At 38.2% G+C, this 27,181-nt stretch overlaps 1 protein-coding gene across 2 annotated transcripts in view; it reads left to right on the top strand.

Annotated features, from left to right (window-relative positions):
* Positions 1-27,181, top strand: part of tsc22d1 (TSC22 domain family member 1) — a 53,438-nt gene that overhangs the window by 18,464 nt on the left and 7,793 nt on the right. The window contains exon 1 of one of the 2 annotated variants that reach the window (XM_031896012.1): positions 20,384-20,549. Coding sequence (XP_031751872.1) covers positions 20,401-20,549 — 149 coding nt within the window. The 5' untranslated portion in view covers positions 20,384-20,400. 2 annotated transcript variants of the gene reach the window in all.

Raw genomic sequence — 27,181 nt, 5'->3', positions numbered from 1 at the left:
GGAGTGGGGGGGGAGGGTGCAGCGGGAAATTCTGTGGTAGACAGGATAGATGAGGTAGTGGGCATAGTAAGGAAAATTGGGGGAGGAGACTTGCTTCGGGATACTGATAATGGCAGGGAGGCCCATAAGTTGTTTACACGTCATTCTCACGCCGGAACCAGTATTAAATGTATGTTTACCAATGCAAGGAGTCTGACTGGTAAAATGGGAGAGCTGGAGGTACTGGCGTTGGAGCGGAAATATGATGTGATTGGTGTTGCTGAAACTTGGTTGAATGAGTCTCATGACTGGGCTGTTAATATTGGGGGGTATACATTGTTTCGGAGGGACAGGGGCAATAGGAAAGGAGGAGGAGTGTGTCTGTTCATTAAGCACGACTTAAAAGCAAATATTAAGGAGGAAGTGATGGGGGTAACAGAGGGAGCTGAATCCTTATGGGTTGAGCTTCTCACAGATAGTAAAGAATCTACCAAGCTAATTGTAGGGGTATGCTATAGACCCCCTAATGTAAGCGAAGAGGAGGAGGCCCAGCTCCTGTTGCAAATAGAAAAGGCTGCTAGTTTGGGGCAAGTGATAATAATGGGGGATTTTAATTACCCTGATATTGACTGGGGCAATAGTACTGCCAGGACAGTAAATGGGAACAAGTTTATAAACTTGCTGCACGACAACTTTATGTCACAGGTTGTTGAGGAGCCAACCAGGAACAATGCTATACTAGATCTAGTGATCTCTAATGACCCAGAACGTATAGCAAATGTGCAAGTGGTTGAACCCCTGGGTAATAGTGACCATAATGTTATTTCATTTGATGTTTTGGTGCAGGAAACAAATTTACACGGGGGCAACAAAGACACTGAATTTTAGGAAGGCAAATTTTAGCTCCTTAAGGGCAGCGCTTCAGGGCATAGATTGGGGCATTATGTTTTCTGATAAAAACACAGAGCAGAAATGGTTGTCATTTAAAATGATATTAAATCATTACTGTTCTCAATTCATTCCATTAATAAGAAAAAGTAGAAGTGTTAAGAATCACCCTATGTGGCTTAACTCTGAGGTAAAGAAGTTAATAGGGAAAAAAAGGAAAGCTTTTAAGAAATATAAGTCAGAGGGGACAGTAGCTGCGTTTAATGAATATAAACACTATAACAAGTGTTGTAAAACAGCAATCCGGAAGGCAAAGATAGAAAATGAGGAGCGCATCGCGGCCGAGGCCAAGACTAACCCCAAAAAGTTTTTTAAGTATATTAATAGTAAAAAGATGCAGGTTGAGGGTGTGGCCCCATTGAGTTATAATAACAATATGGTTACAGCGGATACAGAAAAGGCAGATGTGCTTAACCAGTTCTTTTCTTCTGTGTATACAGTAGAGGAGCCAGTGGGCCAAGTCTCACCCAATAGCTTCACTGTTGCCTCAGCTCCAACTACACAGTGGTTGGCACAGGATATGGTGCTTAAAGGGTTACACACGATAAATGTAAACAAGGCACCTGGGCCAGATGGAATACACCCTCGGGTACTGAGAGAGCTAAGGGCAGAATTGCAGTGGCCCTTGTTTCTGATATTCTCAGACTCTCTTTCATCAGGTATGGTACCTAGTGATTGGAAGAAGGCGAATGTCACTCCCATATTTAAAAAGGGAATAAGATCTCAGCCTGGCAATTATAGGCCTGTAAGTTTGACATCCGTGGTGGGCAAGTTATTTGAAGGCTTGTTAAGGGATCACATTCAAAATTATGTAGTGGAGAATGGCATTATGAGCAGTAATCAGCATGGCTTTATGAAGGACAGGTCATGTCAGACCAATTTAATTGCTTTTTATGATGAGGTAAGTAAGAAGCTGGACAGTGGGGATGCAGTAGATATAATCTATTTGGATTTTGCCAAAGCATTTGATACCGTTCCCCACAAACGACTGCTTTCTAAGCTAAGGTCTATTGGTCTTAGTGAAGTCGTTTGCACATGGATAGAAAACTGGCTACAGGATCGGGTACAGAGGGTGGTTGTTAATGGCACATTCTCTACTTGGAGTAAGGTTCTCAGTGGGGTCCCTCAGGGTTCTGTACTGGGTCCACTTTTGTTTAATTTGTTCATAATGACTTAGGGGAGGGTATTATGAGTAATGTATCAGTGTTTGCAGATGACACAAAACTCTGCAGACCAGTCAATTCTATCCAGGATGTGACATCCCTGCAGCAGGATCTTGACCAACTGGAAATCTGGGCAGCTAAGTGGCAGATGAGATTTAATGTGGATAAATGTAAGGTCATGCACCTGGGATGTAAAAATATGCAAGCCCCGTATAACCTTAATGGGACTGCACTAGGCAAATCCATAATGGAGAAGGATCTTGGAGTCCTTGTAGATAATAAACTTGGCTGTAGCAAGCAATGCCAGGCAGCAGCTGCAAGGGCAAACAAGGTTCTGAGCTGTATTAAAAGGGGTATAGATTCACGGGAGGAGGGGGTTATTCTTCCCCTTTACAGAGCACTGGTAAGGCCCCATCTAGAATATGCTGTTCAGTTTTGGTCTCCAGTGCTCAAACGGGACATTATTGAGCTAGAGAGGGTCCAGAGAAGGGCAACTAAGCTGGTAAAGGGTATGGAAAGTCTCGGTTATGAAGAAAGACTGGCCAAGTTGGGTCTGTTTACACTGGAGAAGAGGCGCTTAAGAGGTGACATGATAACTATGTATAAATATATAAGGGGATCATATAATAACCTCTCTAATGTTTTATTTACCAGTAGGTCCTTCCAACGGACACGAGGGCACCCACTCCGTTTAGAAGAAGGGAGGTTCCATTTAAATATTCGGAAAGGATTTTTTACAGTGAGAGCTGTGAAGTTGTGGAATTCCCTCCCCGAATCAGTCGTACTGGCTGATACATTATATAGCTTTAAGAAGGGCTGGATGGATTCTTAGCAAGTGAGGGATTGGAGTCAAAATGGGAGTTAAAGGACTTTTCAATTTAAGTAAGCTTAGTTGAATTGATGACTATGTCTTTTTCACTTACTATACATGTTTAAATTAATGAGTTGGGAGTTGGACTTTCATTTAAAAGCAGTGTTTACATTTCCTTCAAGTTAAATTAAAGTTTTTCCTGCCCCAGGTGATATATTTACTTTACTTTATGACCACAACTGAGGATTTGGAGCATAGAGTATGCAACCCGGAACAATTTGTTTTTGCCACAAAAGTTGGAAGGCCAACTTTAATGTGAAAACATTGCACATGTGTACAGGTATAGAAACCCTTATCCAGAATGGTCAGGACCTGGGGCATTCCATGTAAATGGTACTTCCATAATTTGGATCTCCATACCTTAAAACCTAGAAATAAGATGGATTTTGAATTTATACGACAATCCTGGATAGTTTCCTAGTCTCTGCCAGTAGAAAGCATTCTAGCAACATGTTGTACAAACACAATGCTTCATTGTGCGGATGGTGTTTTCAAGGTAATCAGCAAAGTAATCAGTGCCATGGCCAAAAAGTTCTGATTTATTCTCTAAGACCAGAGAGCCTTTCCACATTTTTGTGAGTAAAATCCATTTTAATAGAGCCGTAACGCAACAAAATATGGATAAAGCTAAGGAAAAGGGGGTACTTCTTAAAAAAAACAAAAAAAAACAAAAAAAAAAAACCATATCTGTTGCATTTTTATTATTAAACCAAGCTCATGCTCCCATGCAACTGTTAAGAAATTGCTAACTGTGACTTTGTCTCTTTGTACCTGTTCAGGTGTCCAAAGTATTTGTATTTCCTTTACCTCTCTTAACTTTCACCACTTGGATTTCTCGTTTCCTTAAAATTGCTCTCTGCCAGTTCTCATTCTTCCCATAAAGAAAACTACTGTAGAAATTCCCACTGTATATAATCCATTTGCTCAGCATCTACCTACTAAATTGAAAACAAAAAGTGCGAAGTCTGAATTGGCGCAAGTGTTTTTTAGCTAATTAATGCTGCATTGTTTTGTTTTTTTTTCTTTTCATTGTGAAATAGTCCTATTTATCATTATTTATGTTTTGTTACTGATATCATCAAAGGACAAAGTATTGTTCTGTATTTATTGCAGTATCACAAAGGTTACTGCATTCAATTACACAGCCTCTTTGTATAACACTACCTGAAATTGTATGAAAGTATCATTTATTATATTAATTTGATATGTTGTGCATCATATGTGGTGTTAATTTCAAAAGCAGGCATCAGAAAAAAATGATTTTAGTTTGGTTTGTTATAGAATTGCTTTGCCATTTACATACATGGAGAAGTCTCATGACCACATGGATTTAATAAAGTACTGGTACAGGTGACTAATCTCCCCATGGAACATTACCCGATGGTGTGACTTTTTGGTGGAGTCCTGCATTAAAGTTAAAGGGTTGAATCAAGCAGTAACTTCCCTACCAGACTTCATATTGTGCTAAACCTTTCATACCAGAAAATGAAAGTTAGTCAATTGCAGAGACTTAGCTGTTATTTTTTCTCCAGCACAGGTATAAATATAAAACAAAGCTTTCCTAACTGAAGTGAGACACATGGGAATGTTTAGCAGGTTGCCTCGAAGCTATGATTATAATCTGAAAATAAACCAGCGTGCATCTTCAGTAAATAATTGCCAGTACAGGGTGACTCATGCAGCTTTTCACTAAAGTCATTGGGATGCAACCTGCTTAGATTATTGGGTATTTTAATTGCTGTTTTAAGTAGTAGTGATCAATGTGCCTTATGTGTGTTAGGCCATTGTGATTATTTTTATTGAATCAGGTTCTTGCAGGACTATAGATCATGGCATAGAAAAAGAAGACCTTCTGAACATAACAGCAGCTGGGGTTTGCAGAAAGGTCTTTATTATAATCATATAGTAATGGTATGGGACCTAATATCCAGAATCTACTAAAAAAAGTAACATTAAATAAACCCAATAGGATTGTTTTGCCACCAATAAGGTAAATTATATCTTAGTTGGGTACTGTTGTATTTTTACAGGGAAAATTCAAACATTTTAAAAATGGTTTGATTAAAATAGTCTATGGGAGATGGCCTTCCAATAACTCAGAACTTTCTGAATTATGGGGTTCTGGATAAACCATCCCATTACTGTATAGTACTAAAGTGAAGGTTGATTTAAAAGTAAAACTTACACAAGTTCTTAATAAGAAGGTATGTGATAAATATTGGGCATTTACACTGAATGCATAGTTTGCTGAGAATTGCAATGACGGTCATCACGTTTTGTGTTACAAGTCTAATACGTTGTTGAAACACTACTTTAGTTCCAGAATCCCAGACCACTAGTATCTAGGTAAAGTATCATGCCGTATTTACATTTCAGTCCAAAAAGCTTTGACTTGGTATATTTATATGTTAAACTGTGCAAAGCTTTGCAGTTGTAAAATTAAATGTAGGACCTCTGGTTTGGTAAGACCTCTACCTACTGTTTAAAATAAACTAACATAAAAAAATAAGTGATTTAAATCAATGAAAATATATCGTACTCTTGTACAGGTAAACCGATCTGTTTGCCTCAGAAGCATTAAAGCCATTCAAGCACAGGACACAGTAGATTACAGATAGGTTCTGTAATATGCAATGGTATTCTACAGAGCTTATCCGTTATCTGCTGTGTAACCTGTGCCCGTTGTCCCTTTTTCAACTTTAAAAGGCTGCCCCCATGACTACACACCAGCTTTTTATATAAACTACTGTACAGTTTCTGAAATAAATACACAAGCTGTATCAGTGCAGAGCAACAATACAATATATTTAATTACTTTAAACCGCTTTTATTTTTTGATGTTACTGTTCCTTTAAGAGACTAAGTTGACTTTATTTCAACCAGGAGAACCTGTTTTCTTACATCTTTTTTTGCTCTCACTCTCTCCTGTTGAAATGCACTATAGGGATGAAACATTATTGTATTGCACAGTATTGTGTTTATTTCTTTCAACAACATTAGGAAGACGTGTTTCTTGGACATCATAAATAAAACCATTGTTAATAATGATTAACAGACCTTTAATGATTTTGCTTTTATGTTTAAAAATAACATTGCCTTAAATTACTTGGTTATCTTTAAGTAATCTTAAAGCTAGCATGCTTGCATAATGGAGAGGAGATAAGAATCTCTTAAAACTGTACCCCTAGGCTCATCGAGACCCACCATAAAAATGCATGCTTAAGAGTAGATTTTAAACCTATGTTTACAGCTTAATTATGGTTAAAAGTTGTTTGCAAGGTATTTCATACAAAATTATTCAAGCGTCTGCTGATGCAGCTGTTTTTTGAAGCAGTGAGCTTGTATATCAAAGCCAGGAAAGCAGTTTGGCACATACAATATTTCTATATATGGGCTTGATGTATAAGAAAATGAGTTCTGCTTGAAGCACTGATTGACAGCCTCACAAAAATTATATGATGCTTTAAAGGACTATTATGGAGAATAAGTTTTAATATTTAGCCCTGCGGGATTTGGGGTTACAAATTTCAACCCCTGTGTCCGAGGTGACAGTTGTGTATGTAACTGCAACTATAGGGGAACATGGGTGTTTTGATTACATTTTCTACCTGTTGTTACCTAAATTGCTCGAATGCTCTTTGCCATCAGCCTAAGACCACCCCAGCCTTACATTTATGCAAATATTCCCTTTTTACATTATATATGTTCTGCCATGAAAAAGTAATGTTGCTGGGTTGCATTTGCATGCTTTGCTGCTAATGTTAGGGCAATGGCCACCTTGTGGCAATGTGAATGGCTATAGAAAGTCTGCATATGTTGTATGATACTTATGATAATGTGTTTGCTTATTTTGGAATCTTTCCAACCATCATTGCTCTGTTAAAAAAAAAACTCCCATTGCATTTATAGCCATAGCCTTCATTTGAGGTTTAAATACTACAAATTCATAGTATTCATTAGTTCTGTGCAGTTTTGGCAGTGTCTGTTCCTTTACATAATTATTAAGGCTTGATTTTTTTTATCAAGAGGGCAAATTTGGGTTAATTTCGATTTTTAATGAAATGCTGTGGCAGATGTATTCTGCTTCATTATTAAACAATGTAATGTAAACTTTTCCATGATTAGAAACATTATGGTGCTTAAGACAATGCCAGCTGGACAGCACTGGCATACTCATTTAATCTTCAGTGGAGATATGAAACATTAAGCTCTTACAACTAAATGACCCATCGGGGCTAAAGCAGATTTATGTTACCTAAAACCAGACTGCTAAATATTTAAGTACCTATCACTTGTGTAATACATCCATATTATGTAAGGAAAGTATACTTGCTTGAAAATTAGGGGTACCAATAAATGATTTTAGCAAAGCATTAATCATATCCATGCGTATTTGTTGTGGATATTATTGATACTGAATCTGTAGAAAAGCGAAAGGGTAGTTCTATCTATGCAATATTTAAAAGCACATTCACTGCAAACCTGACCATCCGCTTGTGAAGTAACTTGTTGGCTAGTTTTAAAGGAAAAGTAACACTAACTAAAAAATCTATTCTAGCCTCCCCCAATAATTGCCCTATCCTGAAAACCATTTGTTATTTTGAATGCTTTAGAAGAAAATACCTGTTAAACTTGGCTTCCAGTCATTTGAACAAAGGCGATGCCGGGGAAAGTATCTGGGGATGCATCAACTATGCGGCGATCAATTGATCGAACCTAGTCTTCCTTCTGTATAGGAAGGAGTCTGACCTCACATTGTCTTTCACTTTCCAATGATTTTAGTAGTATTTTTCTATTTGTTTTTATTGCATATCATTTTTAACTTCAACATTACTTATTACTATAGTGTTGATGTCTCAATTCAAATTCAGAATCCTGAAGGTTAGATTTGGCCAGCATTTATTAAATATTACTGTTGGGGTTAACATCTTCAGGTGAATAAAAGTACCACACAAAGTATTTATTATTAATGTTCTGGTTTTGCTTAATAGAAAACAAAAAAAGCTGTGGTTGGCAGTTTTTTTATTTTTATTTTTTAAATCCTTGTTTTCTCCCAATTGTATTATGTTTTCCATACTAATAAGCCAAACGACTGGTGTCTGGTGACCTTTTAGTAGTCCCAATGTAGCTTCATAAATCCATTAGTGGTTTTTTAAATGAGCAACTTTAGTGCATTGCAGTGAAACACACTGACTGGAAAAAAGAAATTGTATGTTGTTCCTGTTAACTAATGATAGAGAGCTTCCTTTGGAAATAATACTCTGTGCCAGAGAGTTCCTCCATGGCATGTTTTGCTTTTCAGTAAATGCAATTTTTGGAATGCTTATGGCAGCAACTTTTGTTTTCTCCAAAATTTGTATGTTACTTCCTGGTTTCATACCACATTTTTATTTTGAAACAAATAGTAATTTATTAAGGGGATACTGCAAATACAATAATTACCTCCTTTTACCATTCTACAGATAAACCCTCTCTATAATGAGCTCCTCTTAAAAACCTGATATAGGTGATGGCGACTGGGAGAGGATTTTTTACTTATACAGAGATATTATTAAAGGTTATCACAATAAAATGATCCATTGTTGCTTAGTATGAATAAATAGGATTTTCTTTCCCCACCTACGGTGAGTGGGTTAATAAGATCACTTTGCGCTAGGGCCAAATGATAGAATGGGGAATGCAATCTGAAATATCAAACCTTGCCTGATTTACAGCAAGATATTGTGTAGGCCTATAACAGGACCCCCATGCATAGGCATATAAGCTTGCGAATTGGTCTAAAGGGCCTGAATCGGTAGTATAGCCACAAGTGTGAATTGCCCCTCTTGAACACAAATGAACGTAAATCAAATTCATAATTGTGAATTGGGACCTGTTACCCAGAATGCTGGGGACTTGGGATTTTGTGGATAAGGGGGTCTTTCTGTAATTTGAATCTCCATACCTCAAGTTTGCTAAAAAAAAAAAAAGAAAAAAAAGAAAATGACTTAAACACTAATGGCAATGGTAAGGATTAATTATATCTTAGTTGGGATCAAGTACAAGGTACTGTCTTATACAGAAAAGGAAATAATTTTTGAAAAACATACATTTATTTTATTAAATGGAGTCTATGGGAGGTGGTTTTTCTGTAATTCTGAACTTTCTGGATACCTGGTTTCCAGATAGTGGGTCCCATACCTGTACTGATAAATATCCCCCTTGAGCTTGTTTGCTGTGTATGGAGGAGTCATCCTATGTATTGCAGTTCTTGCAGTTCTTGGCTGTAGTAAGCTGTCTGCAACAAGGGTTAAGAATTTGACTGAAACCTAATTACATTCATGTTGTGTGTTGATATTGTTGCTTTTCCCCCCCAGTGTGCAAGCACATACATATCTCCAGCCAACACTGCTAATCATTAGCCAGCCTAACTGTGTGATCAGTGCATGGCTAGAATTCCACAAACTGTTCAACAGTTGGTAGCACATTTGCTCCAGGGAATACTTGCAAACTGAAATCCAATGGAAATTTTGTGTTAAAAAAAAAATAAATGATTTAAACGCTAATGGCAATGGTGTGTGTAATCTGATCATTTCAAACAGTTATATTTTTTTTGAAGTTCTGTCCCAAACAATTTTCTTTCCTTTAATAACCACCTTTCATGGGTGGATTGTATAACAAGACCTCTATTTTTCTGGAAATATATAGTATGTATGTACAGGTGTAGGACCCCTTATCCAGAATACTCTGGACCAGGGTATTCCAGATAAGGGGTCTTCCCGTAATTTGGATCTCCATACCTTAAGTCTACTAAAAAATCAATAAAACATTAATTAAACCCAATAGGATTGTTTTGCATCCCATAAGGATTAATTATAACTTAGTTATGTAACTTAGTTAGGTACTGTTTTATTACTACAGAGAAAAAGTAATTTGTTTTTAAAATTCTGAATTATTTGATTAAAATGGAGTCTATGGGAGACAGGCTTAACGTAATTCGGAACTTTCTGGATAATGGGTTTCCGGATAAGGGATCCCATACATAAGGGGATTTAATTGCCACTTCTACTCCTCTCTTTCTTCTCATAAACTTAAATGGGATGTGCCACAAGTCTCCGAGCACCCACAGTGACTGCTCAAAAAAGGGCCAGCTGCAACTGTCGGTCATGTGTCATGGCTACGTGTAACTTGCATATTGTTGGACTGCATTAAAGTCTTCCAGCACCCCAAAAGTATAATGATGTCAGACCAAATAAATATGGTGTATAAAAATGCAACTAAACAATGTTTTTATTTCAGAATTCTACTTTGTTGGGGTTTAGCGCAACTTCAGAAACATGAAAGTGTATTCAGTGAGATTCTCCTTCCCAGTTAAACCTTCTGCATTATACAAGCTCTTCTCTGTAAGCTTGAGACACAGTACCTGAAATTTATTATACAAGCACAGTAAGAAGTAGTAAAGATAAAAGCAAAACAATGAACCATTAATCAATAGTTTTTAAATTAGCAGACTATGCGCAAACATTTTCAACTCTGACCCTATTTATATGAATTTTGTATATATTGTGCAACTTATTATTACTCCCCCCAGCAAACTGACATTTGGTGTTGTGACAGCCACCCACCTCTCCAGCTAATTAATCATCTTTAGATTTTTTTTCTTGGCTTTGCTGTAGCTAGTGCTTTATCAACGAATGTTCTGTTCCACATAAACAGCTTTGATCTTTTAGCTAGCTTTCTTCAGCAATCGGTATAAAAAAATTCCATGTTAGTCAGTTCATATCTTTTTTTTTTTTTTGAATGTGCAATATTTATCTGGCTTGGGGTATGATGTGATGCTAGCAAATTTAAATTGAGCTTTGCCTATAAAAGTTTTGTGGTTTATGGAGCATTTGGTGATTCTTGGTGTTCAAAATCCCCTCTTAATTAGGGTTGTGCTGAACTCACTTTTTTGGGTTCGGCCTAAACCCTGAACCCACCCCGACGGATTTGGGCGAATACTGAACCGAATCCTAATTAGCATATGCTACGGTAGGGAAGTTTTAAAAATCAGCGTGCGACAAAATCCCCCCTAACATTTAACCCTTCCGAATGCTAATTAGCATATGCAAATGTATGCTAATCAGTACTCTGATTCGGTTCGACCAGGACCGTGGATTTGATGGAAACTGTACCCTGCCAAAAACGCAGGCCGTTTTTAAAATTCATGACATGGGGCTAGTAGTTGTACTGCTGTGGGGACAATTATTTAAAATTAATTGCTGGTTTTTGTGAAGAAGCCTTTTCAGCATGATTTCAGTTTGTTGAGAAGTTCTATTGGATATGGAATATTGAAGTGGAATAATTGCATCAACTTTTGACTCTACTGAAAGATATCTACATAATTTGTTTTGGGAGGGACCATCTTAGTTGTAATAATAGATATTTAAACAGAAAAAGCGTGTAGATTTAATCCAGTAGAGAAAGTGCCTGTATCATGCTGAATGTCATGTGTCTGTAAGCAGTGACATGAATCGCATCCTGCTTTCATCTTTCCACACAACTTTCTGCTGGACAACACAGAGCATGGCATAGATCATAGCTTGCCCAGGACATATAATCTATGGCATTGACACACTGGCAGTTTCATGTCAGCATCAAAAATGTGTTGCCTGGCAATTAAGTATGAAGACACACTGAGCTAATAGTAGCAGCTACTTTTTCACAGCTACTAAATGCCAAAATTCCCTGCCATAGACAATACTGAGAATTGCCTTTGCTAAAACACATGTAAAGACCGTTATGAGTTAATGATCAGCATTGTCTATTTTAGTAGCCACAACAAGTAGCTGCTACTAGTAGCTCCATGTGTCTTCACCCTAAGGGCTGTGACACACGGGGAGATTAGTGTGAAGAATCAAGGCAACTTCCGCCATTTCGGGAAATTGCGTCGCCGCATATGCCATTCCACTGGCGATTTACATTTAAGCTGGTGGAATGGCATATCAGGTAGATTAGTCGCCTGCAACAAGGGAGATTTGTCGCGGGCGACTAATCTCCCCGTCTACCACGGCCCTAAGGGATTTAAGGGATACTATCATCAGAATTGTAATGGTTTTCTTTTATCTGAAAACATAATATTGCTTATTGAAGTTCTGGAAGACTTTTTACTTTGGTGCTGGAAAAGTGAATTGTCATATTTTTTTGCTTGTGTAATGGAATCTATTTCTTTAGCTCTATTTGTGTTCTTTTTCAAAGAAACAGTTGACCAATCTTGCTTTGTGGCACTGATTTCCGATATACTAATGTCCTTTTAGATACTTATATCAGGTGGATTTTCTACAAGTAATGCTTTGGCTGCCGTTATTGTTTTGATAGTTTGGGCAGCCATTCCCCTACAGCCCTGTGTATGTGTGTAGTGACAGGAGTTTAGTCTGCCTGTCATTGCCCCACTGGGTGTATTTTGGCCTGAAAATTTAAGACGAAAATGTAGCCCATGTGCTCAGGGATTGACCGATATCTTTCGACAAAGAAAACTATGCATGTGACATAAGTCAAAGGGGACTATGGCAAGAATGAAAAGGTAACATGAGTTTTCATCTCATGGAACTTTTTAAATATATTCAATTAAAAATTCTGCACTATTTCTAAATTAATCAAGTTACTCTTCAGTATCCCCCCTCCCTGCAATCTGTCTCTGCATACAGGGGCCAGACTGACAGGGCAAATACTTTGTGGTGTGCACTCCCTTTGCCTAGACAAAGTATTAGAAGTGTCTTTAAATATAACTGACTTTAACACAAAGCCTGCATGGTCAGAGAAGAGAAAACTTCTAACTGCAGAAAGAGTACAGAATGTTTAATATATTTTGTTTTGTAAAGTTTTTTTCTTTCCATTAGATTAATTTTATATAAACGTTTTAGTTTTACAGTAGTTTCCCCTTAAGTAACAGTTGGGAGGTTAATTGAACTAAACTAAATTAAACTAAAAAATTAATCATGGAATGCCCCCTTCTTAGAGTAAGGTTGACAAAAACCATGTTTCTTTATCAAGGGTCCTGTCTTCCCTAAATCTGGCTCTGAATATTGAAAACTTTTCAGATGGAAGTAACTCTTTCTGGAGAGTGTAATCATAATGCCATTAAAAGGGGCCATGAAATGAGATTCCATTCTGCAGACTAATCCCCTGCAGTAAGCACATATGCTAATGTATGGGCAATTCGGTAGCAAAAGAAAGCTAGAAAGTAGCCTGCCAGGCACCGCTTTTGAACAGACCATGCACATGCTCTCAGTTCTTTGTCTCTGACCCCTTTTCAGTCTTTAACAGTGACTCACTTAGAGGCATACTATTATCTAAACAAATAATTGCCCCTGAAAACCACATGGAATGTAAAAACATTTATACATTTTACAGTTTGCAATGCAGCCCCTTTTTAGTGTCATCTGGGAACACGGTCTACTTCCAATCATAACTATTGAACTGTTTATATAACAGAGGATAAGACATGATCAGTGGTCTTTAATGGTGATCTAAAGTCCAAAATAAAATCAACTGGGAAGGCTTGCTTCTGAGCACTTATTTACATTATTATTTACTATTACCCATTTAATAGCTTCAAACTTTTTCCAATTTTGTTTTTTTTTTTCGCTAAACCATGCTCATTGTGTTTGGTCAAAATCTTTTGTATTGATAATAGTTCCACAAATGTGTTTATACACTGCTACTTGCAGCTGTGCCCCCTGGTACTGGAGAGATGGACAGTAATACCTGCACCTCCCACTACATAACTAAGTAACTGTTTTTAAGAAATCTGCTTCACAGATACACAAATAGCCTTTATTTTTTAATGGTTGCCTGTATGTGCATGTACTTCAAATTGTTTTCCTTCTTAGATGCAACCAACACACACAATCACTGAGTCACCAACAGATTTCAGCTGCTCTAATTGGCATTTCCCAGCACAAATCTGCAGTTGGCAGTGCCTGCCTGACACAGCATGGTTGGCTTGTTTGCAGTAAGAAAGATATTAGGTAGAGAAAGCACAATAATAAACCATTTATACCTCTAAAGTACAACATCTATATATAATGAGGCTTTAGCAAAGTCTCAACAATTATATAGGTCATGTGCATGAGTGTATTTATATGTAAGTGTGTGTGTATTTGACCACTTGCCATCATTATTTAGACTAGTAATTTTTGTTCCTGAAATACAAGAATAACTGAGTTGCCCAAAACTGTATGAAGACAACTAAACACAAAGAATTAAATTAAACTAACCATGCCGGTATCCATTGACTTAACCATTGTGCTCAAGTCACATACCATTTTTTCATGATTTTAACAAATTGCCCAGTGAAAAGTCAACTGAGGTGCAAGTCATCCTGCTGCCAGCTTTTCTTTAATATCTGCTGTTGTGTAATATGGCCTTACATCAGAGTTCAGTTTAGTAGGAACCGGTTTCTCAAGGCCTCTGGGACATTGCCCCTGATCTTTAATGTATGAATATGTAATATTATAAATAGGATTCCTTATCTGATTGTGAGTGGATATTTAAGTAGTACGACCTGTCTATTGGAGGCTTAGGTAAGGCCACAGTGACCTGTTATTTTGTGAATAATGTTCCTTATGCATAAGTACAAAGGAGGGCAATAGCATTCCCACTTCAGTAAAGATGTAACTAGTAAAGATGCAGATGTACCACAACCCTTCCATATGTCTGGCCCAGACCTGGACTTGGATCCAAAATAGCCCTGGCATTTCAAGTACATACAAGCCCAAACTGGGGGCAGTTCACTTACAAGGCAATATTCTGTTTAAGAGGCAACTATATCCCCATAGAAAACTGCTACACAAATATAGCAGAACCCCAATTTTATGTTTCCCTGGAATTGACACTTTTTGTAGCCCCATACAGGCAAGAGGCATTTTTTTCCCCCTCCACTTATGTTTTCCTGTTAAATTACGCCAATTTGACATTGCCCCCTGAAAAAAATCAGGGTACTGTACATATGTTTTCTCATGCAGTTCTATTGGGCAGAGTTCTTGTGTCTACATCTACCCCCCTCCCTTCCTGCGGTACTTTTAGTGAATTTTAAAAATGTTCCCCCTTCTGTATTTCACTGCTTGTGTATAAGTTTGAGTGGCAGATTAACTGCGTGTGTATAGCAGTTTCTGGCCTGGGTGTAACACAGGCAGAGTGTAGTGAGAGTAGATGAATGTTTAAGGTAATGGTAAGCTGTATGATGTGTATCTCATTCATGACAGAGTAATATTTTAACAGAAAAGGCACTAGGTGTCACTATAGAGTATGCAAGCATGTAGCTAATCATGTACTGGGTACTTGCTGCCACCTTTTGAATTATTGTTAAAATTACATGTAACATTTTGAATAATGAACATTGTCATTATCATAGCAGCTTCATATCCCACAGTGCATAACAGAGTATACACCATGCACACCAATCTCTGCCCCAGTGGACTTACTCTCTAAGATCCCTATTACAGTCACACTAGGGGAAGTTTTATTAGGAGAATGTTTTTGGGGTATGGGAGAAACCATGCAAGCACCAGGTCAATCTTGAAACACCTTGCAGATAGTGCCCAGCCTTAAAAGGAACATAGAGTCCCAGAACTGCCAAGGAGCCAAGGAACCTTTGCACCACCATTGCATGATATTTTGTTCTATAAATTGCTTGACTAAGCATTTAGACTTAGCCTTTTAAGTTCTGGGTAAGGTGGGTGAAATTGGGACTGTGCTTGAAACCCATAAAACAATTATATATAATCTGTGTGTGTGTGTTTTATATAGCATGTAAATTGTAAAAAAAATTACAAGATGAAGGTTTTTTCCTCCTGTGATACTGCCATCATGTGATGCTCTGTTCTTTTCTTAAAGTGTTTGGCACAGGGTCAATAGTGTTAGTCAGTGAGTGGTCTGTATAAAATAGTACTGAAGTTATCTTGGTGTTCTTGCTTTTTTTCTTCATTATTTCTAGTTTATGGGGGTGCAAACCCTCTGAGAGTCATACTTCAGTGTGCACTTTTTTTTCTATATGTGCTGTTGTGTGATGGTTTTTTGCAGAGCACGGTTACACTTTGAGAGCATTATGCCATTGGTGCCTTTCTGACTAGACTCCATACAGGATAAAGATAGCATTGAGATACCTGTGATACTTGCAATGTTACATTTGCAATTCTTCCTCAAAAGAATAATATTAAAAGAATGATAAAGTTGTATATGGGATGCTCTGAAATGTTAGCTTCTTGAGGTTTTTGCTGTACTGATGATTGTCCCCTTCATGATAACTTTTCCTACTACCCTATTTAATAAAAAAAAAAATATACATGGATGTTGTATTGTCTAAAGATACATTTGTTTGTTGGGTTTTGCTTTAGGACATTGTCTCGTGGACAGTTTTGTTTTGTAGTTGATCTTTGTAGTAATTGCTTTATTTTACCACTGTGTGGCAGTATCGTTCCAGAGTATAATAATTATTTGTGGTTTTCAGACACTGATATTCTTTAGCGTCTCTCTGAAATGTTCTTTTGTTTAACCTTTCTACTGAAGTTGTCTAGTTTAGACATTTAGCAAAGGGTGACATCATTGGATAACGCACACAGAAAGCAAAGTGCCTGTCCATTAATATGTCAGTGTTGGACTGTTGAGACAGGTGTCCTTAAGTACAGACTTGTGGGCGCTTTAATCTGATGTTCTCTTAGATCTTACCCCTTGAGGTTCTCCTTGGTCACTGAAATAATTCATTAATCCACCAGTTTGCCAATAATCATGTACAGAGAAACACTTCTGGAATCCACCATAACGTACACCCTGGCATCTAAGATACTTTTCCGTACAAATCTGTTTATTTTAGCATGTGGGTATCTGGTAGTTAATCATACTAATAACCATTTTTTCTCTTCTATTTTCTTTCTGGGGTTCTCCTTCGCACCTTGGCTCATCTTTTCAAATTGCAATGTTGCTATTCTTCGGCACCACAGGTAAGACTTCTATAATAATTCAAGGAGATAATGTTTTGTGTAAAAGCTTACTGGATATTTTAGTACATCTGTTTCACAGAGTTATTTAATATTTTTCTTACATTTGTTTAGATATTTAACAATGTATCTACGATTTACTTAACCCAACATTTTGGCTGCAACCAGTACACTCATGCAGTGAGTCGCTGTCAGTTTTCACTGACTCTGATTGGTGCAGGGGGAAATCTAAGTTAAGAATTTGCAAAGCACTTATATCAAATGAAATGGAGATTTTTCAGTAAGAAAAAAAGGACACTAATTAGCTATTTATATCTGACAAAGATGAGACAAAACCCAATATAAAAAATATTAAGTGTCTATTACAGTTTCAGTGTAAGGGCAAGGGCACACGGGGCACATTGTCAGCCTCTGAATAAGCGCAGGCTGACAGTCCACCCCTACGCTTAAAAAAATCTTCTAGTTGTGCCTGCATCCAGAAGCATCCTATATCGGGCGGATTTAATGCTTCCAAGTACAACTAGAAGATTTTTCAAGTGTAGGGACGAATTGTCGGCCTGCACTTATTCAGTGGCTGCCCCGTGTGCCCTTGCCAAGGGGAGATTAATCGCCCTCTATAAATATTCACTATTGCGGGCGACTAATCTCCCTGAAATGCCATCCCACCGGCAAGAATGTAATAGCCGGTGGGATGGCATACGCGTTGCTTCGGTTTCCCGAAGTCGCCTGAAATTGCCTCTCAAGGAAACTTTGGGCGACTAATGCCATCCCACCGGCAATTTACATTCTTGTTGGTGGGATGGCATTAGTCGCCCGCTGTATCGCAGATCTATTGTGAGTGACTCATCTCCCCACGTGCCACTACCCTAATGCAACTAGACATGGGAATGTTTAGGTGTGGAACAAACGCTTTGTGTTCCCTTGCCCTAAGTGTCGGACTTATTTAGCTGTGTTTGAGCCTGTCCGATGCACTGCACTGTTTGAATCTTTAAGGAAGCCATTTGTTAGAATAGCTTTTATCATAATGCTGATGTAAAAAAAAAATTAAAGCATTAAAAATGCTCTGGAGGGCAGAATCCTGCTATCAGGCCACCAGTTAGACATCCGTGTTGTACAAAGTCCAGCCAGCGGTATTCTTAACCTACTGCCTGCGATGATATGTGCCTTGCTTGCTCTATTCTTGGCAATTGGCAACATACTAAGCTACTAATTAGAGAAAGTCACCTAATGTGGCTTAAATCCAGTGATCCATTTGTTTAGCCTTTTCCTGTGAGTGGTGCAGTTGCTCCTGTTTCTCATTTGATTCATGGATCACTTTCATGTTTCATGTTTGAAGCTTATGTTGACGTTAAAAAAGGCACGTTATATTACTTAGTTCCCTATACATATATAGTTTGCCGCAAAACTGTATGAAATATTATGAATTCAGGTGTCTTTTGTACAACTTTCAGTAAGAGAATAACTATGCAGGGTAAGGTCAGGCCCTCAGATATGTTTGTTTTATAATGCATGGGCTTGGCACCGAGATGCACCAAGAAGAGGCATTCATCTGGTAACCTGTCACTTTGTATAAGGGTGGGAACAGTTCTAAACAATGGCAGAGAAACCTGCTCTGCTGTATTGTGCTTAAGTTCATTAACAGGACTGACTTTTGGGCATTTTTTAGTTGTAGCTAGGTGCTGTTTTTGAAAGCAGTTATACCAGTCTGCCCTTAATCCACACTAGTGTTGTTTATTGTTAGTTTGTGCATTCATTAGCAGTCACTTTGGCTTTTTTATATTATTATAGACATAGTTATATTCTTATTAATATATTTAGAAACTGCCAACATGTTCTGCAGTGTTGTGCAATAAAAGGAGCTTAATACACCAAACAAACAAATTACATCCAGAAAGAAAAAGTAAAGTGTGCTCTGCATCTTAGAACTTACAATTATTTGAAAAGTGTATAATTGACTAAGAGTGGCCATGCCTTCCAGATCTGGGCCCGACTTGGCCAGTCACATATCAGGCTGCAATGAGTGTACACAGAGGCTTAGATTCTAATTGTGGGGAGGCCCTACAGAGGCAGTGGTACTAGGTGGTTAACCAGATGCACAGTAACTGGCCCTCATGCACTTGGAAGGCACTCTTTGATGAGGGTCTCTGGAGTTTGGGCCATTTACACACAAGTAGAATGTTAGAACAGTGGTAATCTCAAACTGGCTGAAGAGGACCAAAAAGATTGACCCGCTTTGCAATGGCACTTTTTGAAAGTTTGATTCAAGTTTTCGGTAATGCTGAAAACTGAAAAAAAGATTGCAATAATCAAAATCTCTAAAATTCAGTCCTGACATACAAAAGGTTTTAGTGAGGCATTAGAACGCATACAAGACACAGCTAGTGTGTTTAGTTATTTGGAGAAAGATAATTGGTCCTTAAAGGGTTAAACAATGAGTATTTAACCATTACAGATTAGTAGTTTTCATTCGTGTTGAGGAAGTGAGAACATATGCCAGATGTGCACTAAAAGTCTAAATCCCATATATTATAAAAGGCACTAAGTTCGCTGGGAACAGTAACCTATAGCAATCAATAAGATGTTTGCTTTTAAACAGGTGACTAGTAAATGCTACCTGCTGATTGGTTGCTATGGGTTACTGTCCCTGGGCAAATTTAGCACCTTTTATTGCATAACCCCAGTGGTTTGCACAGATGCAGTAACCCATAGAAACCAATCAGTCTGTAGCATTTGCGGGTCAGCAAGCATCTTATTGGTTGGTACACCTGGTGGGTAACTGTAGTGCCTTTCATTACATATATGGAGGCTTATGTCTTGTAAATATAATTCTTCCTTTCAGATAAAGCATTTAGCTTTGATTATTCTGCTGCAGGTAGATTACTGAGAGCAAATAGTGGCATGGTTGCTATGGGTTACTGTACTGAGGCAGTTTGAGCCCTGATGCATACAGAGGCATTTTGGCACACAGAAGTTTTATCTTTAATGAGCACTTTAGCTGCCACTTTAAGATATGTGCAAGCAAAAAGTGTTTTTCTTTTGTCTTCAAGTAACAGCGGCTAGCTATAGTGATAGTTATCAGCATTCATGTTACACTGATTATTGAAACCTAAATAACCGGTTAGTAGCCAGGCTCTTCTGGGAAGGAGCAGGGATTATATAACAGAATTAGCCCTGCGTGCTGAATTAGTGTTAGCCTGTGCTTGCTCAGATGTGAAATCCCCTGCCCATAAAGATTTAATCTCTCTTGATGCTTTATGTAACACACTGCCATGTGACCTGCAGCTCATGATGTCATCATCTGCCCTGATTTCCTCCTCCTCCTCCATCTCAGGGCAGTCAATCCAATAGCAACAGTCTCTGCACGGAGAGCGAGTCTTAAGTCTGTAAGAATAGCACCCACTCCCCTCCCCCATGTGTTCATGGAAATCACCCAGAGCCCAGAATATGCTGAAATGGGAATGAGCTGGGTTTAGACACCTGTGAGATGCTACAGCATGAGGCTTTTATGTGGGAGCCAGACAGCAGGTGTAGGCTGGGAAACCTGATGCAATGGAGCCTTCTTCGTAACCAGGGCTGCTGTCACACACTAAACATGAAGGTGCTGGTTCTGGAACTGGAGCAGCATCTGAAAAGGTATTTCATGTTGGTGTTGTGTTTCTGTAGCTGTGTGTGCCAATGTGCAGCTGTGCCACTCTGCCGGCTAGCTTGCATGTTTCTTTCAGCAGCAACAATAATAATCTCCTATTTCCCCCCCCCCCCCCCCCCACATGATTTATTCATAGATTTCACAACCTTCCTACCTTCATCACAAGCAGGTTTCTATTAAGTAAAGAGTAGTTTAAGCATTGAACACATTCTTCCCCATATGTAATAAAAGGCTCAGTCTATCCGCATGCAATAACCCATAGCTACCAATGGGATGTTAGCTTTTAGACAGGTGACCAGTAAATGCTACATGCTGATTGGTTGCTATAGGTGATAAGACCCAAACCATACACCATTTAGTTCATAACCCTCTCTGACTTATAAAATGAACAGAACATTTACAAATCTGCTATCTGCCTTGTGGTTGCTGCCCTCCAGCTGTTGATTTGTAACCGCTGTCCATTTGGCCCTGGTAGCACAAAGCTTACTGCTGTGGAACTACAACAGTGTTTTGCTACCATTTCATTCTGAATATGAACCTACAAAGACTAGGGTTTTACATCAATCCAATAATAGATGCATGGTAACTGATGAGAACAGTTTATGTTGTGACATAACATACAATGACTAATATTTCCAGCTGATAGTAGCAACCTTCTTGAAAGATCTTACAGTCTACAGATGCATTATCCATGGGTTATGGTTTCTACCTAACACTAAAGCTGGGTCCTACATAAAACAAGTTTGGAAATGGCTTTACTGCAGTTTGCCACGTTGCCAAGTTTTGCCACGAAAAAACACCTATTGTCTTTAATGTGTTTGACGACTTTTTGCCGTTTTGTAATTTTTTTGGCATTTGTACAGGATAGGTTCAGATTAGATTAAATTCCGTACATGCTTTTTCATCTCTAGTTGAAAGCCTTAGCAGGCTTAAAAAACTGAAAATGTATCAGTAGTCTGCATTATGTGCTTTTACTGACATACCTGCAGCTAGTTAAATGTGCCGGCAATATCGTAGGCCTTAACGGGTGTGTTTGTGTGCACAGATCAGAATAGAGTGGGGTAACCCCATTGGCTCCACTGCCAGATTTGACATCAAGCTTTTAGCAGGACCCGGAGGTCTTTGAAGATGTTTGGAAAAGGAGCATTTTTTTCCGTTACATATGTTCCCATGGGCTGCCCCCTAGGCCCTCGGGTGCCTATATAGAAAATATAGGTAATTAAGCACTTTAAAAATATAAAATTGTAAAAAAAAAGTCTATTGACATTTGTGAGGAAGTTCTAGCAAAGTGCAGCACTAGAAATGTCTTAAGGGAGAGAAATGGTAAGTAGTAGATTGAGTTGAGCTTAAGTAGCAGTGAATGAGGAGCACTTTTTGGCCGCTGGATGTTTGGTGCATGGGTTGAGCAAACTGGACATAGCCAGGGTGTGTGGCTTATAGTAATTTGATTTTTACAATCTATACAGATCTGTTTTTTGTTGTAAACAATATTTTTGATAAAAGTGTTGCACTCGATGGACATGTCTTTTTTTCAATCCAAATTACTAGGTTACATGCTCTCAATAGTAATGTGCACTTTTATGCCTTTTAACACTAATGATGTTTACGCATTTTAGTCCTGTAAGCACCTTTCGTTCATGGAAAAATGGCATCAGTCCCCATGGTGCAATACTCTACAGAGAGATGCCTTCTGTACCTGGGAGAGTTTTTAAATAGGGTTCAGACAAATTTACTTGTTTATTTCTCTGACTACTTCTCATTGCATTTTGGACTTGTGATAGAACCAAATACATGCTGTCTTTTGCAACCATTAATCAGAAGGCAACAACGTATTCATGTTTTCATCTACCTGGTCATCAGTGTCAAAAAAGGGGGATGGTTAGATCTTTTTAATTCCGTTTTAATCATTTTAAATGTGCAATAAGTATGGTTTGTCACACGTCTTATATGAATATAGTGAAAATGTGATTTTCAAGAACAGTTTATATTTCTAGGAGTGTATGGCAAGTATTTGTATTCACCCTTAAGAATCATGGGTGTTGCCTAGTAAAATATGGCTTTTGCAGGTGGTTGTCTGTAAATGTCCCCAAAGTGTGTTGTATAGATCTTTTTCTGGACTACAGGTTCATTCGCTCATATACATGCTGAATCTCTGAGCAAACTGGTCACCTGCAGGAATTTAGACTTATGAGTGGAAGTGGCTATAATATTTATCAGCCATTGTTACACAGCGGGGATTGACACTCTAATGTTAAATGGAACATATAACATAATTTATAGTGGCAGCCTGCTAATTGCCTTGAGTCACCATTTTTTCACATTACTGAGAAGGCTGTGAGTGATCCAATTCAAGTAACTGCTGTTTCAGGGTGACTTATGCCCCTTTCCTATTGGTATCCCTGGTAGTTGAGCAGAAGGCATTTTGATCAAAACAACCCGTAGTAAACCTAAAGAAATAAGTAGGCAATTTGTGTGTCTAAATAAATAGTAATATGAAGTAGGGAAAAAATATAAATGTGTTTTTATACTGTGTATAGGTAACACATAATATTTTGAAAAATAAATGTTTGGAGGGAGTGCATGTCCTTTGAAGCTTTTGTTATTTTGACCAAGCACCCCATAATATTGTTTAAATAATGCAGATATTTTGGGATGTATAAATATATATTGGACAAAAGCCATGAATATCCTATAAATGATATCCTTATAAAGGGTAGTGATCAGCTATAATTGGTGCGTATTGATGTGAATTCTGTCACATCACTGAAAACAGGTGTATTATAATAATCTAGAATATTAGAAGTCACCTCGTAGTTCCATGACCCTTATAAAAGCATTTGTCCACCCAGTGCTCAGTATATAATGAGTGATCAACACACTCCAATATTTAATTTGAAAAAGACAAAAATAGAGGCACAACGTGGAGACTGCAAGTTGGACAAAGCCCCTATGTGCGTATTTAGTACAAAAATGTAATGTTTTGGGGCATGCCCCTTTGTCAGATATTAAAGGAACAGTAACACCAAAAAATGAAAGTGTATAAAAGTAACTAAAATATAATGTGCTGCTGCCCTGCACTGGTAAAAGTTGTATGTTTACGTCAGAAAGTCTACTATAATTTATATAAATAAGCTGCTGTGTAGCCATGGGGGCAGCCATTCAAAGGAGAAAAGGCACAGGCACATAGCAGATAACATATAAAACACCATTGTATGCTACAGAGCTTATCTGTTATCTGCTATGTAACCTGTGCCTTTTCTCCTTTTTTCCAGCTTGAATAGCTGCCCCCATGGCTACACAGCAGCTTATTATATAAATTATAGTAGTGTTACTGTAGCAAACACACCAGTTTTACCAGTGCAGGGCAACAGTGCATATATTTTATTTAGTTTTATACCCTTTCATTTTGTGGTGTTACTGTTCCTTTAAACAAGATGGATTCCCACTACTGTTTAGTCATAGAGCCTCTAATGGAAACATTTCTCAATGCTACAATCATTACTGGTCTGAAGACCAGCACACAGACGAATTGCCAATCTACCATAAAAAGGCAGGGCTCACAGGTCTGGGGCAACTCTTCTAACTCACCCACTTCATTATAGTTGAAGGCAACTATACTTGGGTCCATGGAGACTCTGGTTTGATTCCCTTCACCTAAATGAATAACATCAAACTATATTTATAGTTACAGCCCTCAAAGCCAAGACTGCCTCTTAAATAACTCCTGATTCCAAAAGGGGGAACACTTTTCCAACTTTTCTCTATTGTTATTGCACACCTCTACACTTTTATGGCCTGCTGGGCTACTAAATATGAGCACAAGCAGAACTAAAATCTGTAAGCAATTTATACCCTAAAGGACAACTGCTGACTTTTGAGCAAATAAGGCCACCTACTAACTGGGCCCCAGTGTATACTTTAGATATCTGCAGTTAAGACATGTGGCCAAGCCTCAAATTCTCAGGTGCACAAGTAACATTTTCTACTACAGTACTCAAACTACAATATCAAGAGGTTGCTAAGCCTCTTTCCAATATATGCCAACTAATTACATTCTGGAACAACCAAAAACAACTACCACAGCTAGTGATAAATGTTTCACCAGTTTTTGCCATGCAATTAATGCCCATAGACTTCAATGGCTGCAAAAATGTTTGCATTTTTGCAAATCAGATTTTGAATTTTGTGAAGCAGGAGAGATTTGCTCGTCACTAGTCACAGAATAAAGCAGTGCTAAGCCAGGAACAGTGGAGTGATGGAGTTAGACAACTGCTTGCCCCGACTGAATCATCATAGACAAATTGATAACAGACAAATATTTCTACACCGCACCTACACATTTCCCGAATGCCTTAACTGTACGATTCCTGCAAAGGTTGACAAATTGCCATGGTGCGGGGACTGTCTGGACACTTGGTTCTTCATTATATGTCCTTGTCTAAGTATATGTGTTCAGTGGACCAAAATCTTCTGCTTTTTTCTTTAAAGTCATGGTTCTTCCAATAGAACCTGACCCAGCCATGATGCTGCTAGCCTAGCCAGGGGATGTAACCTTCAAAGATAAGCAGAACTTATATCTATATGTTCTAACTGAATTTCCAAATCTCATGGTTGAGACTTAAACACATTACTTTCTCTTCTGCTACTCATGTCCTTTCTTATGTTTTTCTTCAAGTTTAACTGGGGGGGGTCAATAGATAGTAAGCATTATGGCCAGTTTTGGCATACCTAAAGTGGCTGAAATATGTTGGTAAAGAAGCCTTCCTGGCTGCTGTTAATAAATAATTTTAATTAAGCACAGCTAGATCATAGCTAGAAGAAAGACTGGTTTTGTTTTGTAACTTACTCAGTGTACTTCCTATAGACTTGAATTGAACTGAGACAGCTAGAATCTAAGTTATCTGTCGCTCTGTAATTTTTATGCCAGTGGTGCATCTGTATAGAAAGCTAGGGATCTTATCTTCCCATTCCGTAACAGGCATTGATGGGGCAGAAAGAAAAGTTACATCAAGCAAGAGTTGATTAACATTGGCATTAAATGAAAGGAGAGCAGCCAAAGACCTTTCCAGACCCCTTTGGTATCTCCAGGCCATTTTTTTGTGTCAGGTCTAGAGAAGGTGTAAATGGCAAGCTGCTTTGCAGGGCAGCACATATGCATGTATGATACATGTTTAGTTGGTTAGCAAACACTGAATGTCTATGGTTTTTTTTAACAGGGGATGCCCACCCTTTATCATTCTTTAATCCCTTTGGTGAAGATATGGTGTCAGGGTTTACCACTTTATAGTTGTTACACTGCCATGGAACATGTAACTTTAATGCATTTTTAGCCCTTTCTGACACCATCTTCTGAATCCATTGTTTTACAGTGTCCTAAAGATCAGTCTTCTGTTTTCCCCATTATTGACTTTGTGGGCACTGCTAAAATGTTCTACTGGTCCCCAGCTCAAGATCTGCTTGTAGATCAGATTCTGCCTTTTGGGCACCCCTGTTCTAAAAATGGTAGGCCCATGCCACAGGATTTGATGGCTGCTTTTAGTTTGTGTATATCTGTGTTCTGAATGACATTTTACAGATAATTTGTATCCTTTTAAGTGACATTCAAAGAATCTCATTGAATTGGCATGTACGTGTTGGTAAATATGTTACATCTTTTGCTTTGAGCCACCATTTTGCGATGGTCTGTGCCACACACTAATCACCTGACAGGAAATAATGCAGCTCTGACTGTAAGAAGTGTTGGAGTCAGTGGCACAGCTCTGCCCATTCATTGGCTGATGTATCCTAGCATGTATGTGTGCCTTGGTTTGTGTAGGAACACAGTGATTCATATAAGCCAGAGGGACAGTATTCAGTACTTATAAATGGCAGTGTTGCAGTAGGGGACTTGAAAAATGTTTGTTTTTTTTATTTTGCCTTTACAATATGGGCTTGTTTATTTTTATTGACATGGGGCAGATATATAAAAATGCAAGTTTAGAGCTTAATACATCAAAACTCAACCACGTTCTATTTCTATGGGGTTTTTAATAAGCATATTTATCAAATGGTGACTACTAACTTTCACCCATTTAATAAATACTCTTCTAAAAATCCCATAGAAATGTACAGAGCATGGATGAGTTTTTATGTATGAAGCTCTAAACTGACATTTCGATAAATCTGCCCCCACAGTGTTTAGGGGTATAGTTTCCCTTTTAAATATACAATGGCCTTTGGCAGCATGCAGTCCTTTGCAAGTTAAACCATGCTCTTCAACAGTAAAATGTATATATTTGTCTTTGTGTATATACAGTGAGGAACATAAGGATTTGAACACCCTGCGATTTTGCAAATTCTCCCACTTCGAAATCATGGAGGGGTCTGAGATTTTTAAAGAATTTATTTGTATTGCACTGCTGCACATAAGTATTTGAACACCTGGCAATCAGCAAGAATTCTGGCTCTCAAAGACCTGTTAGTCTGCCTTTAAATAGTCCACCTCTACTCCACTCATTAATCTAAATTAGTAGGACCTGTCTGAGCTCTTTAAAGACACCTGTCCACCCCACAGTCAGTCGGACTCCAACTACTACCATGGGCAAGACCAAAGAGCTGTCAAAAGACACCAGAGACAAAA

Source organism: Xenopus tropicalis, chromosome 2, assembly GCF_000004195.4.
Source record: "Xenopus tropicalis strain Nigerian chromosome 2, UCB_Xtro_10.0, whole genome shotgun sequence".
In the NCBI taxonomy this organism is placed as follows: domain Eukaryota; kingdom Metazoa; phylum Chordata; class Amphibia; order Anura; family Pipidae; genus Xenopus; species Xenopus tropicalis.
This window is presented reverse-complemented; position numbering and strand designations above follow the sequence as displayed.